We start from the raw sequence: 19,381 nt of genomic DNA, 5'->3' as shown, positions 1-19,381 counted from the left end.
ACGTTTGTACACACCTTTTATTTTAAGCCGGTTTTCCACTAGCGATAATTTTTGCGCAAAGCGACATTTTACTTTTGTTTTAGAGCTCTCAACTGCAACCATCTGGAACGAATTGTCAAAAACTAAGGAATAAAGTCGCTTCGCGCGAGAAACCGGCTTTAGGAAACTATATCTTTCCAATCTAACTTCAAGCAATCGCAAACACACACGCTATATAGCTATAAATAGCCCGGCGTCGCTTGCATAAAACTCTTGAGCAGTTAAATGAATAGATAATTCAAAAATACAAGATTTCGATTGGCTAATTCTGCTACTAAGGCCTGTTTCAGACGTCGATCTTTTCATGTGCCGAGTCTGATGTTAATGTACTAAAGTCTTAGTTTCATATGTCATTTGCATTTGTTCGACACATGAAAAGTTCGATGTCTCTATATATATACAAATCGAACTGCAAGTTTACTTTATGCGGAAGATTTAGGACTCTTATCGGCAACATTAGCGAGGTTCAGATTTGGCTTCCACTACCACTACCGCTACCTCTCGCTAATCTATTAAGCTCGTGATTGGTTAGTCTGATAGACCTATCGCATTTGATTGGTTTATATTCCCTCAAAGGTTGTGGTAGTCGTAGTGGTAGTCAAATCTGAACCTCGCTATTGACGTTTGCAGGAGTGCCTCGGCTTGCCTTGGCTCGAACTGAAAATGCATATGAATACAAAATAGCACCTCCTAAAACTACAGGGTGTATAAAAAAATGTCTCAAATGTAAAATTTCCGTTTTTCAGGATATTTTGCAGAATTTGGCAAATTTTTGTGTTCCTAGAGATATTTAAGACTTATCTGGTATACCCAGGGCAAGTTTGTTTTTCATTAACAAAATATTACCGGGGGGAGGGGTGGTTCCTATCCACTGATATTGAGTGGGCTTGCGCGCGAAAATGTGTAGCTGAAATTGAGATATTATTTAACTGTCCAAAAGTAGGAAAGGTTTTTAATAAACTGTTAAAGTTTCAGGAAAAATAATGCATACTGGGAGCACCGCGCGACCCCTAAAGCTGACGAATATTTCATTGCGCGCAGTGGATTAAATGCATCATTGATTTTAGCCTGACCGCTCTCATGCAAGGGTGGGCAAATGAATAAATTAAAGGAAGAAACCGAACAAAAAGATGAAGCGATTTAATAACAAAACTTTTATTCGTGATGTTCCACCATTTCTTTCTAAAGCAAACTGCGGCTCGTCTGAGCATGATAAACACTAAACGGCGAACCATTTGTTTGTCCTGCCTCAAATTCTCCATTTCGTTCGAAATTCTTTTTGGACCAGGAACTGGTCCCCACACGCGGATAATCTTGTTGTTGTTGTTGTTGTTGTTGTTGTTGTTAGGGGGTGACGCTCTTTAAAAAAGCCTAAGGCTCCGTCAATTCGCATCAGATCGCAATTAAACTTCGCACAACTATCCTTAGCGATATTCCCCATCGATTGACGGAGTTATTTGATTTTTTTATTTTAAAGAAATTTAGAAGCAACTCAAAATTGTAGCGTAGTAATCCGTATAGATTATATTCAATATTAGTATGCGTAACTGAAGCAAGTTCAAATGGCTAAGGCTCCATCATTTCCACCAGATCGTGATAAAACTTCACACAACTATGTTAAAGGTTATTCTCTATCGACTTACGGAGTTAAATTGTTTGTGCTTATATTCTTGAGAAGATTTGCAAGCCATGTCAGATTGTAGCGGGAGGCAAATTTTAATATTATTAATATTCATATACTATGTCTATGAGTTCAAGCCAGAAGGTCGTGTATTTTCTTTTTTTTTGTACACAATATACAGGGTGTATCAAAAAAAGGAGACCTTTAGAAATCAAGCTATTGTTAAAATTTGATTGCCTTTTCAATTGCATTTGCACATATGCTGAACCGTAGTGCGTTAAATATTGATGGCATGCATGCATACATATTAGAAAAAGGAGACCTTTAGAAAATGAATTGAAGTTTGTACACAAGATTGTCTGTTCCTGGGAATTTGAAAATAACTTTAATAGCATAAGGAAAAATAACGACCCAAAAATATTCAAATGACTAAGCACAAACGACTAAGCACAAAAGCAATAACATGCGTGGTAGATTGTTTTAGCTGTTCCTTTAAAACATGAACAAATATTTGTTCATTAATTTTTAACACTGCGCGCGAGTATTAGGGCTGTTCACATGAGTTAGATTGACTTTGAATCCGGAATGGCTCAGCATCCCATTTTACAAACCCTAGCTATTATTAAAATGTTTACATGAGTCAGGAATGAATTACAACTTGATCTAACACAGATTCACTTAACATTTCGATCCGAATTGAAAATTACTGATAAATTTAACATCAAAAGAACTGAATGTCATGGACCATGACCTCAAACGTGGCCTGCATTTCTCGCGAACTGCTTTTCTGATGACAGCAGGCTGGGTATAAGTTAAGACTACAAAAACTCTTTGCTCCGAAGTCAGTTGAACCATTTTTGTACTGGTAGTGTGCTTAGTCATTTGAATATTTTTGGGTCGTTATTTTTCCTTATGCTATTAAAGTTATTTTCAAATTCCCAGGAGCAAACAATCTTGTGTACAAACGTCAACTCATTTTCTAATGTATGCATGCATGCCATCAATATTTCACGCACTATGGTTCAGCATATGTGCAAATGCAATCATTTTGCAAAGGCATTCAAATTTTAACAATAGCTTGATTTCTAAAGGTCTCCTTTTTTTTGATACACCCTGTATATTCATGACTATAAGACCATTACGTTAAATGCGTTTCTCTCTAGGGCATTACTTATTTTTTATTTATTACTCCGGCGTCAGCGACGGAGTTGAAAATTCGCCCCGGTTTTGTTTTGTTTTTTTTTTTTGTTTTTTTTTTTTTATTTTTCGTCGTCGCAAGTGTGTAATGGCGCGAAATCTTACTTGTATTTAAAACGTGTATGTGACTGTATTTATCTACGTCCCAGTCTTATCTCCCAAGAGTTGTGGTGCACAGCTTTAGCTAATTTACCAATGCGCGATTCGATTTCGCTCGCATGATACGGCAATTTCTCCAGGGTGCATTCCGCGTAAACCATACGCCGGATATTCAACAATTTGGTTTCATCAATGCGCCAATACGATCAAAAAATGTTTTTTTGAATTGGTTTGTGCGCCGACCGCATTATATATATATATATATTATATTATATATATATATATATATATATATATATATATATATATATATATATATATATATATATATATATATATACCTTTAATTACATATACGATATATAGAGTATACATTTCGTTTAATCGTTTTACATACAGTTTTGTTTCTACCTAGTGAGCTAGACATCATGTTTATCTACAACAAACAATTACACAATACTATTTGTGCTGCAGTGTATCCAGTCAATCCACTGGCAATTTTACTCATCTGCTAGGAATGGGCAGCGACCGGTATCACTATCGACACGATCGACCACTTTTGACACCTTGTAGTTTTTTGCTTTGGACGAGAAAAACGTGTTTACTCTGTGGGCTTTTATCTGCTCATCGCCTTTCAAATACAACTCTACGCTTTCTTCAATAATGCTCTCGCACTTCTTCAAGGATGGTAGGCACCAATTTAACTTTGTTCTGCGAGCAAGTGTATCATTTGACTGGCCTCCTGACTGCTGTTGCGCCCTCATTGCACTATAGAAGCTTTCAGCGATTGCCTCAGGGCCGCCTTTTGCTAAAGCAACATCAATAATGACACACGAAGGTGCTTTAGCGATTGAATATACCTCTTCTTCAGAGTAAAATGAAGAGTAGACGCTTTGTTCGTGTAATCGGACAGTACGCTCTTCACCATCGCTGTATTTTAGATCGTACATCAAATCAAATGGTGTTTTTGAACTGCTTGGTGTAAATTCAACAAGAGCCGCGTCTTTCCTTGGGAGCGGATTATTCTGTTCATCTCTGAACCACAGGGGACAAATGTTTTTCCAAACAGCAGTATAAACCGCTTTCTTTATGCGATACATGTATCTATGCGCCAAACGTTCGTCAAAATCCATACCAGAGGAGATAATGTGGGGCATAGTTGAGATGCTCTTCATGACAACTTTGCTTTCCTGCACACCATAACTTTCATATTCACCTTCAGGCACAGAGAGCTTCACATTTCCATCTTCTTGGCAGTGTCCACACTGCAGGCTCACTAAGTGACCTGCATCTAAGACCTCGAGCTGTGACAAATACGGCTTTGAAATTATAGGGTTGATTCTGCTGTCCACAGCATTCACTAGATCCAAAGCAAACTGATAATGATCTTGTTCTATATCTTCCTCTTCTCTCACTTGCCAGGTGTACAGCTTGCCTGAATTATCATCATCTGAACCGATCTTGGTTACGAGCCAACCTTCCAAAAGATCTACACCATTAAACTGGCCTCCGGGTTTGATAGAATTTTTCAATTTTGCCAATCTTTTGTAGAAGGATTGATCTCCGCGAGCACCTTTTTCCATCACTTGCTTTACCTTTGGCCACCACAATTTTAGCTTCCACACTGGACAGTCGAGGGATTGCACGCGAAGCATTAGATTAACAATCGGCTCGAGTGTATCAAGGAAAGCCAGCAAATCAGCTACAAAATCAGAACCCATAATCTTGTATTGAGTTTCTTCGTCTTCACGTCTGTTTGGATGCAAAAGATCGAATGCTTTGCAAAATGACTTGTAACTTTTCTCGATTTTGACCCATTGTTCGTATGATGAACTAGTAAAACGTTGTGTGGCGTATGACACCGGTCTTCTTGCTTCTTGATCTATAATTTGAAGAAATGCGAAACCTTTTCCATTGGCAAGTAAGGTGTTAAAGACGTTGCAACGCTTAATAAACCTTTGAAAGTGGATTCCACTTGGCGTTTGGGAGTCTTTTACGTCCAGTACACCCAAATTTATCAAATGTGCTGCGTCCCCATGATACTGGCAATGAAATCTCATCACATTTTTCTGCATCGTCGATTCCCAGTACTCTTTTAATAAGCTTCTCGCGAAATCCACTAGCTTGGTGGTAAGGACCATCAGCAGCAACGCCACAGAGTCTGTGATGATGTCTTTTCAAAGTTATCTTCAATAGCTTGAAGAAGGCCTTCTGCAAGTTTATCATATGTGGCAGATTCAATTTCAGTGTATACTTTCGGCGCAGCAACTGGAATAGGAAAAGGCGTTTCCTGTGTCATCACGAGCCACAACGAGAACAGCTTGGTTCGTTGTTCTGGATGGCGTAGCCTTGTCAACTGTTGCCCAGTAATTGCGGTGGCAAAGTGTGGAAGCAAGTGGTTCCCATCAACCATTTCTTCATTCTGGCATTCACTGTGCTTTCCAGGCAATAAAGGATGTCGTTAAAATTATTCCTTCCGTGCCCAATTTTACCAACGTTAGCAAGAACAGCAGGCTAAAAAAGAAATTAATGTTTCCAAGTGTTTACCAGCTGCTCCCATTTTGATATCAACAATTGCGGCTCGAAAGATATTTCATGTGCTTTTTACTTTCTTTTCTTCTCAAGCTTTTCGTTGGTTGTAGATCTCGATGGCTTTTTTATTGTTGTTTTGATCCATAACCAACCAGACACAAATGCTCAATGCAGGCGTTTTTTGATGGTACCATATCGAATTTTGGCCTTTTAATAAGAGCTTGTGTTTTTTTCTTTTTTCAAAAATATCCTGTTGCCAAAGTTCCACTACCTGAGGAATTTAACATCCGCTGAGCTTGTAATGGAGTCAGGTTTGCTAGGGAAGGTTTAGCTTCTTGGTGTAGCTGGAAGCAAGGCAAACAACGTAGCACGGCCGCCTCTGTCATTTCATCGTAGAACCATTCAAGAAGAGGTGAAGCATCATCCAATTCAACAATGTTCTTGCCTCTCGCAATTTATTCATCGAGGTTCTTGTGTCACTGTCTTCAAAAGGCTAGATCAGTTAAAGATGCATGATACTTGCTAACATTATCAATCTTCAATGATAAGTCCGAAATAGCACCCATTACCTTTTCTAGGGTTACATCTTCCGAAGTATTTGACTGAGGTATTGAGTAATTTAGTAGTGTCGACTGGCTCCTCGCATTTGGCTTGTGAATGTCAACAGTATGTTCTTTACAAGTCTCTGAATCTGGTAACCGAGTGGGTGATGGCATAATCTTTCTCCTACCTCTTGAAATGGATCCCAGGAGAAATCATTACAAAACTCGAAATCTGAATTTTTAGTTGGCTGATTATATTTACTCGCAAGGGACATTTCTTCATGATTTAACTCTTGTTTGGACTGCTCCAGATATTTTTTTTTAATTCTTGCAGATCTAATGCTGTTGAAGGAACAAATTTGCACAGCTCTAAATTAGGTGGGGTATGCCAGCGATGTTTGTGGCGGTTGATACTTGACTGATCAAGTCTACAAATTTTCGTACATTTTTCATCCCGCTTTCCCTGTAAGAATAACTCAAAGCATTGAAAGCAAATGTAGCTATCCACACTTTCTCCCTTTTTTGAACTGTTTCTTCTTCTTCTCTGGAATATTTTCAGCAGGGCATCCTTTCTTCCAATCCCAAACCAACTGCCTCTTCTTGTAGGGTTTACTTCACTATCTTAGGGTTTTCTGAGGATAAAAGTTTTCAATTTAAAAAAATTATTACTAATTTTTTTATGACAATAACAACACAGTACAGCACACATATATTTAAGTTTTGTACATAAGTTGATGAATAAAAATTATTAGGAAAATCTGAAAATGTACCTTTATTATTGCATGTAGTGCAAATTACTTTCTGCCCATATCCCTCCTCCCAAAAGGGTTTCCACACTTAAATAAATGGACGTACTTCTTGCACATGTCACATTGATGAGCTTGCCCCTACTGTGCCACAAACATGACAATTCTGCTCCATCTTAATGAAGTTGAATTATTAAAATAAAATACAATAATTACAATTGCATAATGATAAATGATAATTGATAAATCATACAGATTTATAATTTATAAATAATTACAGAATAAGTGAATTTAGTCAATTACTGAATTACAGAAACAGAAATTAGAAATAAAGAATAGATTACACAAATGACAAATTAATTAAAGAATAATTAAAGTTTACCTTTAATCTTTGGGCTTTTCTTTTAAAAAAAATTTTCTTTTATAAATTTGGGTACCAACAGTTCAACTGAATTTGCATCATTGCATGACACTGATTTCCATATGGCGCGCTATTGACCATTGTCTATGACTCCCAGTGCTCCTACCTTACCAATATTCAAAAATCACTTTCGTTTCCAGATTTATGCCAATATTTCTCAAAATTACTGATAAATTTTAATTGTTACAATTTTACATAATTAATTATTTTATATCGATGGCCTGATTCAATGATCGCCCACTTTATGGATTTGTGAGTTATATTTTCACGCCAAGAAGCCTGCAAAAGCTCATATTGTGCTACGCGCGCCTACGCCAAGGAAACTGTCGCAAGGAACTGACGCCAGTACGCCAAGCACCGATTCAAATGCACGCCGGATATATCCGGCGTGGTTTACGCGGAATGCACCCTGGCAATTTCTCCAAGAGGAACAAATAAACCGTTCTTTTCATGCTGTTCGATTAAGTTTAGATAGAATTGGGGTAGGAATATATTTAATACATGTAGATTCCGGTCCTATTTTAATAATATCGCTGCTATTTCGCCGTTTAACAAGATGATGTGGTCGTGTATGGGCGCGTTGACACGTCGCGTTGTTTGCACAGGATCGGAGATTTAATATAACTATATAAGCGCAAATTCCAAAGGCAAACTGTAAGACGAAGCGAATGTATCATGCGGTTTATTTACATTTTTGAACAATTGAACTTCTATACTGCGATGTGCTTCTGAATTTCGCGATCGAACATTTAGGTTCGCAAGGCATCTAAATGCGAATATGTATGCGAAACAATACGCGAACTGTATTGTTTATGTTCAGAAGCTCTATATTGAAGACTGGCACGTGCGCCGGAGTTAACGCCAGAACGGCGTCTTGTTTGTTTAGGCTTTGCCCAGCATACATAAAAAACGACTATAATGACAGTGGCATGCACGGTGCACGCAACGCTAGCTTCTCGCCAGCTACAGCAGCATAGATTAGGACATAGATGTGCAACACGGCACATTTTAAGTGTCTTTGCAGATGAGAAATTGTAGAAAAACGACAATTTTAACATAACCGTTCGCAAGATTGCCTATATAGGTTCATAAATATTTGAAATTTCATCCTGGAGAGAAAGATTGAATCTATACTTCACCAGTTCCTGGTCCAATAGTACGATCGTACTTGTTTGTAAATCGCATAGGCGACCACCGGCAAATCTAGGCGAATGGACAGACAAATGGTTCGGCGTTCCGTGTTTACCATGTTCAGACGAGCCGCAGTTTGCTTAGAATGAAATGGTGGAGATGCTGAGGATTAAAATCACGAATAAATCGCTTTGTTTTTGTGTTAAGTTTCTCGCTTTAATTTATTCATTTGCCAATCCTTGCATGAGATCGGCCACGCTAAAATCAACGATACATTTATGAAAAATTTGTCACCTTTAGGGGTCGCGCGGTGCTCCCAGTATGCATTATTTTTCCTGAAACTTTGACAGTTTATTAAAAACCTTTCCAACTTTTAGACAGTGAAATAATATCTCAATTTCAGCTTAACATTTTCGCTCTCAACTATACCTCGGGACAAAAAAAATCCAAAATTCTGCAAAATATCCTGAAAAACGGAAATTTTACATTTGGGACATTTTTTTTATACACCCTGTATAAAAGAAATAAAAAAGTGATAACCCTTTGATAAGGCCCAAAATTCTACTGTTTCAGCAAAAACATTAGTTTAAACACAAGCGTTTATGTAAGTTATGTATTAAGGTGGCTCAGTCTGGAGTTTTGTAAAAATTCTAGATAGCAGGTTTGTTGTACCGAATTACACTAATATTGGGACTAAAGATCAATAATACTTTTGATTATATTGCACAGTACGTTAAAATTTGGGATGAGAAACTATTAACTATGAAAGCCATTGCTAGGGAAACAATGAGGTTTAACGGAATGCTTTGCAAATCATTTAGTAAACGACCGGACAATTTTGAAAAAACGTTATTGATAGGAATTTTTTTAAATGCGTAAAACCAATTTTTTGTATCAATAACTTTTTCTTAAAATTGTCCTGTCAATTACTAATCATCTGGCAAAACGTTCAGTGGAAAAAGAAGACATCGCACCGAAGAGTTTGTGAAATATTCGTGATTTAATGAGAATTGGTGGCCATATTGAAACGTCATATAAACGGCTTCTATGTATAATTGGCCAATCAATAGTTTCTTATTTCGAACATAGTATTCAATACGTTAAAGCTAATTTTAATCTATAGCTCAGTTTGGTTCTTAATTCTACATCATCAAACCTGGACTTAAAAAATTTCTCAAAACCCTAAGTACCCACATGAAAACTAGTAAAGCTTGAAAATAAATATATATATTTTTTAAAAAATAATCTTTAGCCTATTCTAGCAATTATCAATGAAATATTTTGAGAGCAACTCTAATTAATTAATTCCGTCTCAGCTGCAGTTGATATATGGCAATATCTGCGGACGCCACGCACATGAAGAGAATAATAATAACGTAATTCCAATAGTTGCTGAAACCTGATTTGCTTTCAAGCGGTGGTTGCATTCTTCCACATTTTGCAAATAATTAATAGGATCTTATTTTATCTTTCACTTGAAATTTTTTTCAAAATCCGTATTATGGACATGTATGGATGCTAGCTGGAAATACAGGGTGTGTAAAAAAACTCAACCCTTAAAATTCCCAGGGGCCTTCGATCTTTTGCTATTGAATAGAAGCGAACATATATGAATATGAAGTGGTTGCAGTTTTTTTATACATCCTGTGCTATAGAAGGTTTTAATATCTACAGTAATAGCCATTGTCGTACAATGGATATAGTAGGGAAACAGTGTAAATGCAAATGTCACCTAAACCTAAACGTCGCATTTGGTCGCACCGAATGAGATGATAATGAAGCTTAATGAGGTTTATCATCTCGTTATCTATTGTATGAATTGCATTTGACGCGACAAAAATGCGACGTATAACATAGACCTAGCCACAACCCTAACCCTAAAGCGAAGTCATTCTTCGATACTGTGCGCTATACCATATAATACCAATTAACCAGTTGCTGGCCATGAAAAGACAGTAACCTATTAGGCTCATTTTACTAAGTGCAAAACTGGACAACACTCGACTTAATGCAATAGCTGAATGTACAGACGCAAGTGATACACCTTGGATGAATGTCGCTTTTTCAGGTGGGGTTATCTTTGAGAGAATAGAATTTCCCAAGGGGTTTGCGAAATATGGCATGCCAAAACAAATGTATGTTAGCAGAATATAATATTGGACGCTTGTGACATGATCCCACGTTAATGCCAAAGACATCAGAAATGCTATGGCAATAATTTCCATCATCAAGGCGGCGAAAAATAGCTTCCTTTCATCAATACACTCTGAGGCGCGATAAAGACAGATAAACAAAACCAGGGTGAACAAAGTGCAGTTCAAGAAAAAATATTTGACATGAATGAGTTCCAAATGAAAGTGGTCCAGTGCCAAAATGGGGGTTAAGAAAGTAGCTGTACTCGAGAATATCTCGCTGGAAAATATAAGAAAAAGAAGACACAAGATTCTCGAATTCCATATCGTGCTTCGTTTTTTACCAGGGGTCAGGTTTTCGGGCAACTTTTGTTCACGGTGATTAAGATCATCTCGTTTCTTGACTTCTTTACAATCACTCGAGGGTGGCTGGGTATTACGTGCGACACTTTCCACCCAAATGTCTTTTGGTAACAGAAAAGAAGCAATGAGGAAGAGAGCATATATGATTGCTAACACAAGCCCAGGCGAATTTCCTTCATCTATTTGCCAACCAAATATATAGGCACGAAACGTAATAAAACTTCCAATTCCAGGACCAAATACCGCACCAAGACAATATACACCTTCTAGGAATACGAAGTTCTCTCCACGACTTTCTTCGTCGGTCTGTAATGCAACTTGTCCAAGAAGAATTGCTATGTCCCCACTTAGTCCTGTCATTAGCCTTCCAAAAAGAGGGAAATATGCGCTGTAGTTGACACTATATAGAATACTGGCAAACACTTTCATCGCACAACAGCAGCTGAACATAAACTTAGGATTTCCAAATCTATCTGTTAAGAATCCGAATAAGGGTCCGGCAATAATGGCGCCAACATTGTACGAAGTGAAGACTAAAGCGAGAAAAAACTTGGTTTGACCCAGGGATCTGATGTAATACCATGCTGTAGGCGCGATAATGTAGATTTCAATGCCACCCAGGAAAAATCGAAGAGCTGTGAATTTTGTTATCCAGCCGTGTCTGTCCATTTCTATAACACGAGATTCAGATCTATAATGGAAAAAAGATATAGAATTTCAAATTTAAATTGGTTAGGAAGACACTAGGTAAGACTATGTGGAATTTAGGCAATTTTTCACTCGGCGGAATCTCCGATGGAGTTTGATTCCGTGATTCACAAAATATCAACCAAAATTAAGCGAAAAGGTAGAAAACTCCCTTTATATAGTATATTACCATCTAATCTGATTATACTAGTTTATATAATGTAGTCTTAGATTGCTCAATAACTGTTTAGCTTTTTTGCATCATGCAAATCAGAGTGTACTCGTTTTTTATGAAAGCCAAAGGCTCTACCACACACACAACAGCTTCTCTTGTTTGTCGCATTATAAGTCTGTTGCATTATAATCATAAATCTCGTCGGTGTTTCCGCTAGCGAAAAGAAATGGTTGTGAAAAGTATTCTCGCAGGCAAGTTACTTTGCTGCAAGTCCTTTTCACGTGAACAGAGAATTCGCCAAGGGGAGAACCGGCTCCACGTGGGGAGAAGCGCGCGCCAATTGTCTCGTGCTACACGTCACAGGCCATACCCGACCTTACCTGACCTAATTGCCTATTGTCTTACGCACGTTAATTGCCTCATTTTGCTTGTTTAAAGTCGATTGAGATGAAGCAAAAATTTTTACAGCGAGTTATATTACTTTACTCTTTATTTTGAAACGGGCAATTGTCTGCAGGTTGTCCTAGAAGAAAGTCAAGGACAAGAGACAAGAAAAAGAAACTGGTTTAATGAGAATGCCGGTAGGGTATCGGACCAAGTTTCACGACGAGTCTTATTTCGTGTGTTTATGTTGTGCGCACGCATTTTTACTTTTTTAATGTATTTAAATTATGATTTTCAGCCGTTTTCACAGCTTGTTCATCTGCAACAGACACAGCGGCCTTTTGAACCCTACACGTGATAAAGACCTAACATTCAAAAGCGGTTTTTGTGTTCATATTACAATGTGAAATAAGCTTTTTCAATGGATGTAGAAACATATTTGTTTGTTATTTATTTGAGTAAAATAAGGATGATTTTAAGTGATTGATTTCGGAGTCGTTGAAATTGGCGAAGTTTACTTGAATCGACAGATGAAAGAATTTACTTTCTCATATTTTCCTATATTTTCCATGTTAAAGAGGCAATTACAATAAGCATAACCTGGGCGCTGGGTATACAGGGCTGGGTGCCTATATAGGCGCCTGAAGGGCTAGCAGCTCGCGAGCGTGGCTAGAAGACTACAGGCAAGCATGATCTTTACCCAAATGTATAAGCGTTGCGCCATAGTAACTCATGTTATTTTTTGGTCAGAAATCATATTTACACCTTTGTGAAATCTGATTGGTTGTATACGATAGCGGTCCATATGAGGCCGTAGGGACTGCGCGAAACTTAAATCCCCAATGATGACAATGAGTCGGACTAATTGGAATTTTTTGACGTTTTCCTGCCTTATATATATATTTATTAAATTGCGCCGAATAAGCAAGATTGATCATGAAATTCATTTCAAACGCGAATAAAACGAATATACAAGCAAAATTCAAGCATCAAGAGAAATAATTCGTTTTTAAAACATATAAATAGTTCATTGAAAGGAAAGAAAACGTCAAAAAATTCTATTTAGTCCGATTCATAGTCATCGCTGGGGATTTAAATTTCGCGCGGTCTGTACGGCCTCATACGGACCGCTCTCGTAGCCAATCAGATTGCAGAAAAGCGTAAAATATGATTTTGGTCGGAATATTTCCCTCGATCACAAAAACGTAGCCTTTTGAGACCACGGTAAATAATATATATAAATATATTTTTTTTGGTTTGTTTAGTGAACTCTGGTGCTTCTGACTGGCAGTGTAGGAATGCGAATATTTACAAAGGTTTATTACGAGTTATTACATACCCTGTGGTTCCATAAGACCAAGGTGCGTCTGAAATATATTAAGGAATGTGTGGACCAATGTCTCTGAAAAAGCAAAAGATAAATAAGTTATCTTAGTAAAAGTATTTTGTTATTTACATCATGAAAACACAAATATTCCAGTCATTAATTATTAATATAAGTAGAACAGGTTTCATTTAAAAACCATGGCCAGCCGACAATTTAAGGTGGCTCCCTACAGTTTTAAGAATATTGAAAACTAATGATTTAGATTGAAATTTTTGGCAGGAAATTTCTTGCCAGACGAAATGAAATTTTCCAGATATATTAACCAACATTCTAATAGTCGAAAATTGTTATTGAGTATCACGTCATTACCGTTGTTATGGTAACAATGGCGATTCAATATGGCCGTCATTTTACCTATTCACGCATTTTACTCGAAAACAAGTTCGGTTACTCCAATTTTTTATTTTTTAAAAAGTTTTTTCTTACAATAAAATGGGAAATTTGAGCAAGTTTAAAAAAATTCTATAAAGCCAAAAAAATTCTATAACGAAAAATCACGTTTTTTCATTTTTAATGATTTTGGCTCTATAGAATTTTTTTTAACTGGTTCAAATTTTCCATTTTTTTGTAAGAAAACTTTTTATAAAATAAAAAATGGGGGTAACCGAACTTGTTTTCGAGTAAAATGCGTGAATAGGTAAAATGTCGGCCATATTGAATCGCCATTGTCACCATAACAACGGTAATGACGTCATGCTTATGGGCAATTTCTGACTGTTAGAATGTTGGTTAATATATCTGGAAAATTTCTTTTCCTTAGCAAGAAATCTCGTGCCAAAATTTTAAATCAAAACCACAAGTTTTCAATATTTTAAAAAATTGTAAGGAGCCACCTTAAAAAAGTAAAGTAAAAAGCAAATTCCGAATAAACAAGACATCTTGAGAATCAAAATATAATTCAAACAAGACACAGATTGAGACTGTAAATTTTCGACTTTATTACAAAGTCATCTTCAGACAGAATGAAATACAATACTTTACAACGCATATATACACAACACAGAGAGACAGAGCGCACGTATCAATCCAGCATGTAGGCGGAAGGCCGGTAAATCAAGCAGAGCGAAACATGATAAGGTTTTGAATAAAACTGTAAATATGTATGCTATATTTACAACAATATGTTAGATAGATTAATTTAAGGAAAGAAAGACCTGACAATTAAAATATAGAGAGATTAAGTGAACAGTTGTAGTTCTTTGCTGGCTTTAAGTCCAGTGTTAAGGAAAGGTTTGTTATGTTTGATTAAGAGTGCTTCAAGGAAAAGGCGAGAACTGATATGATAGTTATTCGATTTAGTTATGTGAAGAATTCTATAGTTATTGAAAACTAAGTTCTCAATAGGAGAGGGGTTATTCAAAGATAATGGTATATCGTTGAGTAGTGAGAACTGGTTTTGTAGTGTGGCTAAGAATTGAGCATGCTCACACTCAGAGAAATGTTGGCCTACTGCACTAGAAGAGAGCCTAGTAGAATGCTCTTTCAAACGTACAGAAAGGCACCTTTGCGTCATGCCAATATAGGTTTTCCCGCAGCCAGGGCAAGCGACTTCGTATACTAAATTGCTACGAGATAAAGGAGGAAGTTTGTCTTTGTTGGAAACAAAATAAGACAACCTTTTAGTGTCGTAAATAGTGACGAATTTCATCGGTTTGGAAAGAAATCTTTGTATTTTATTGAGACGAGATTCAAGCAGAAAACAAAATTCATTTGGTTCACAATTTATACCGGATTGCTTTCAAAGTGGTTCAAATTTTGTAGCTATTAAAAGGCAGTAAAAAAATTGCTGTCAGAGATTGAAATAAATACACCAAATCTATCAAACTAGTAAACATTTGCTACTAACCATTCTCCTTTAAAGGCAGACGAAGATATCGCGACAAACGAATCCGGTGTAGTGTAAACGGGGCCTTTGGTGTAGTGTAAAGAGTTTGGGGCATTCGGTCCCTGTTAACTTCCTGAAAAGTATCCCATTTATAATTGGAGGCATATTGTTAAATTGTGTAATTAAAAAATTGAGTTATTAGCGCTCAAAAATACAATCATCCTTTGCGCGAATGATTGGTTCGTCTTCCAGTTCAACGATTACAATTAAGACCGTTTTACAGATAATTATTTTAAAATTTCTATAGTACAGACTATGAATATTAAACATTTTAAACCACCAATCCAGTCCTATATTTAGGTATGTAACGGTAGGTCATTGCTGGGAAAAAACTGTTTTTATGCCTATGAGTCCGACATTTAGGTAAAGAAAGATTAGTGTTGTTTCGCAGAGTAATGCACGCAACAACACTGTCTTCGTGTGATGGAGGTCCGGACCCCTAATATTTGTGAGAACTTTTGAAGGGTGGGGATAAAATGCGGACACGGATTGCGGATGCAGATGGAAAAATGCGGATAGGAAAATGCGGATAAGAGGATAAAATGCGGATAGGAAAATGCGGATGAGGAGATAAAATGCGGATTTGGGGATAAAATGCGGATGATGGGATGAAATGCGGATGATGGGATAAAATGCGGATGATGGGATAAAATGCGGATGAGAGGATAAAATGCGAATGAGAGGATAAAATGCGGATGGGAGGATACAATGCGGCTGTGTATCCAACTTGCGAATTTGACGATCGAACAAGTATATTCAGGGTTTTTTTGGCACTATTTAAGGCTATTGTTCGGTTAATATTAATTTACATTGCCGTTACACCGGAAAAACTGAATATTGGCTACATATAAAGGCTGATTTCGTTCTGCTCCTTTTCAGAAGTTACGAAATATCGCAAGTGAAATTTACAACTTTTGAAATGACAAAAAAAAATTTGAACCCGGGCGCACAAGTTTATGATCAAATCGCTGACATACGCCTTTAGTTAACGATTACCAGGTGCCCACAGATCATATGGATTCGACTAGCTGTCTATAACCTTGTCATGCATCCAAAACAGAATTCGCTAACTAAAATACACTGGAAGCCCCTAAATTTGAATGGGAAAACATAGTCAAACAAAAGAAACTTGGTCGCGGCAGTCTCGGTTCTATGTACCTTGCAAAATATAAAGACGATGGTAAGCATTGTCATCCCATATATGTTGTAGTGAAAAACTTAAGAGCGGATCCGTTGATTCACGAACTATCCAAAACAGCGCCAAAAGAGATCGAAATATCACTGAATGTCTCAGATTTTGTAAGAGTCCTTACTCCATCACGATGCAATACTTGTGCTTTGACTCATAACAAAGCCCACCGCGAATTAAAGCCATCCTAGTTTCTAATCAGCATTTGAACAATCCTAAATTTGACGAAACTCAGTAAGCTCTCGCACACGTAAGGATAATTGCTTTCTTTGGCTTCCTTTATCAGTCAGCCAGATTACAGCCATCGAACAGTACGCACGACTATCACCTTGCTGCAGAAATGCAAAACAGCAAGAAAAAATCCCACATTCCGTGCCCCACAATTGATGCAGCCAATTCGTGTGCGGTGTGCGTTCCTCTCTTTTGGAATTTGCGATCGAATTTTAAACGATACTGAATTCATTAATCATCCCAATTCGGAAAAAGTACGTGAAATAGCTGAGGATGTCACCTCCATTCCTGGAGGGAGTGCTCCTCGAAATTCAGTAACTTCGCCGCCATCTTTTTAAAGTCGAAAACATGGTGGACTTCGGCCTTCTGCGCACTGCGCAGAAGCTCTTCTGACGCCACGTGGTCCTAAATGGACATGGTAGAGCCACTGACCAGGCTCAAATCTGAGCCCACTTCGAAGACATTCCCCTTCTGCATTTTTGGGAGATTTTTATTTTGTCGGCGAAACCTCACTGTTTTCGATATATTATAACTATTTAACCATGATAAATCTTGTCCAAGAAAAGATTAGGCTTTGACAGCAACTCCAGTGGTTGTTAAATATATTATTTTGTATCAGAACCTGCCTGAACCCCTGCCAGGTCAGGCAGATTAAACCAATATGAAGTGACTGGTATATCTTGTTCGGGTCATGAAGCAGCTCCAAGAGAGAGTGATATTGTGCAATAGGGAAGATCTGGGGCGATCGAAATATAAATTTGTCAATCTTGTAGCCAAACCTGCCCCGGAGATGACATAATAATGATTACACAATAATTGAACTTCTATACTTTTTAACTGAATTTCGCGATCGAACAACATTTAGGATCGCAAGGCATCTAAATGAGTATGAACTGTATTGTTTATGTTCAGAAGCTTTATATTGAAGACTGGCACGTGCACGCCATGCCGGAGTTAACGCCAGAACAGGCGCCTTGCTATTATTTAAAAATATTCACACAGGGTGTCTCAAAAAAACGAAAACCATTGAAATCACTCATTGTTAAAATTTGAATGCCGTGTGCACGAATTTTAGCCCGTGGGGATTTAATGCAACTCAGTAAATGTCAAATGCTTTGTGTTGCTAGAGAAAGGGGACATGTCGAAGGTCATGGTGATTGAGATGCACATTTAAATATTGTTAATAAATATCATTTTCGCGTACGAGCAAATTTTACTGCATCATATGCATGCATAAAAATGCTTATGGCAAACATTTACACACCTGTGGGTCCCAACAGAGCGCTTAGGCATTCAAACTCGAACAATTACTTTGTTATGTGTGATTTCGTTTTAAATGCCTAAGCACTCTGTTGGGACCCACAGGTGTATAAATGTTTGCCATAAGCATTTTTATGCATGCATATGATGCAGTAAAATTTGCTCGTACGCGAAAATGATATTTATTGACAATATTTTCAATTTACAAATACGGATAACAATATCTAAATGTGCATCTCAAACACCATGACCTTCGCCATGTCCCTTTTCTCTAGCAACACAAAGCATTTAGCATTTTATAAGTTGCATTAAATCCCCACGAGCTACACTGCATTCAAATTCTAACAATGAGTAATTTCAATAGTTTTCGTTTTTTTGAGACACCCTGTATAAGGTAGCCTTTGAATTGCGTGATTTTCAAAGTAGCCCCACCAGATCTGCTCGCTCAAAGGGTCAATTATGCGCGGTATTTCACATTTTTAAAATATTCTAATTGTGTGATAAATACGTCTTTCTGAGCAGGCATGCAATATTTAAATCATTTTCCATAATGTTAGAAATAATCAGTATCAGGCTTAAACCATTCGTTTAAATCCTTTCCTTATTGCAATTATAATCATTATGTATTAAGTGTGGTTTTCACATTTTTAGCATACATGGCTATAATCCTATAATCTTTTATATGAGAATTAAGCATTGCCTGAATAACCAATCTAAACGTTTATTTATTTACTTCACCAACAAGCGCCTTTTTATATAGGACCATTAATTAAAGTCAATGTATCTATAACTTTTCAGACTAATTTAAATACGTCATTTCTTGTACCCTATGCTGAGAAGGTTGTTTCACTGAATATGTAAAAAAATAGTCGCTTGTCTACCACATAACGTTCTTATTTCACCTTTCGAAAATGGCGCTATAGTATGGCATCGATAAAGTATTCAAAATAGTCGAATAAATGCAATTAAAATGTAAAGTTTCCTCGTTTAAATGATTTCATACACATTAATATCTATACTCTCACCTTACAGATACACGACAAACTACCGTACGCAGGTTTCAGCCAAAATCCAACGCAGCACCTGGGCCAGGCAACGAAACTGGAAAAAATGTATGACCCCAAGGCTCAACGACAAATGTGCATGTTGTGTTTAGTATATTGTTTGTGAAGTTTTAATAAGGCCATTCTAGGTGACGTCGGGTGCAATATAAAATAACAATAATTAAGGGCCCGATCATACATGATCCTCGTTGTGCTACTCTTGATGTATGGAAATACGGTTATGGTTAGTGACAGCGAAGGCCGTAGAAACCGGGGGGGGGAGGAATTCTTGGGTAATGGCTAATTTCCACACTTAT

General features: G+C 37.2%; 1 protein-coding gene across 1 annotated transcript; it reads right to left on the bottom strand.

The window, feature by feature from the left end:
- Positions 1-10,205: 10,205 nt before the first annotated feature.
- Positions 10,206-19,133, bottom strand: LOC114544261. The gene is made up of 3 exons (XM_028562941.1): positions 19,047-19,133; positions 13,409-13,471; positions 10,206-11,514 (listed from the first exon to the last, which is right to left on the bottom strand). Exon 3 carries the CDS (start codon positions 11,490-11,492, stop codon positions 10,206-10,208), a length of 1,287 nt encoding a protein of 428 aa, XP_028418742.1. The 5' UTR covers positions 11,493-11,514; positions 13,409-13,471; positions 19,047-19,133.
- Positions 19,134-19,381: the final 248 nt, after the last annotated feature.

Source organism: Dendronephthya gigantea, unplaced genomic scaffold, assembly GCF_004324835.1.
Source record: "Dendronephthya gigantea isolate DGI-Jeju-01 unplaced genomic scaffold, DenGig_1.0 000708F, whole genome shotgun sequence".
Lineage (NCBI taxonomy): Eukaryota > Metazoa > Cnidaria > Anthozoa > Malacalcyonacea > Nephtheidae > Dendronephthya > Dendronephthya gigantea.
Note: the sequence above shows the minus strand (reverse complement) of the source record. Positions and strands in the feature narration are given on the sequence as shown.

Bases quoted from the DNA above. Each gene is read 5' to 3' on its own strand.
- LOC114544261 (XM_028562941.1), bottom strand. From the start codon at position 11,492: ATGGACAGACACGGCTGGATAACAAAATTCACAGCTCTTCGATTTTTC.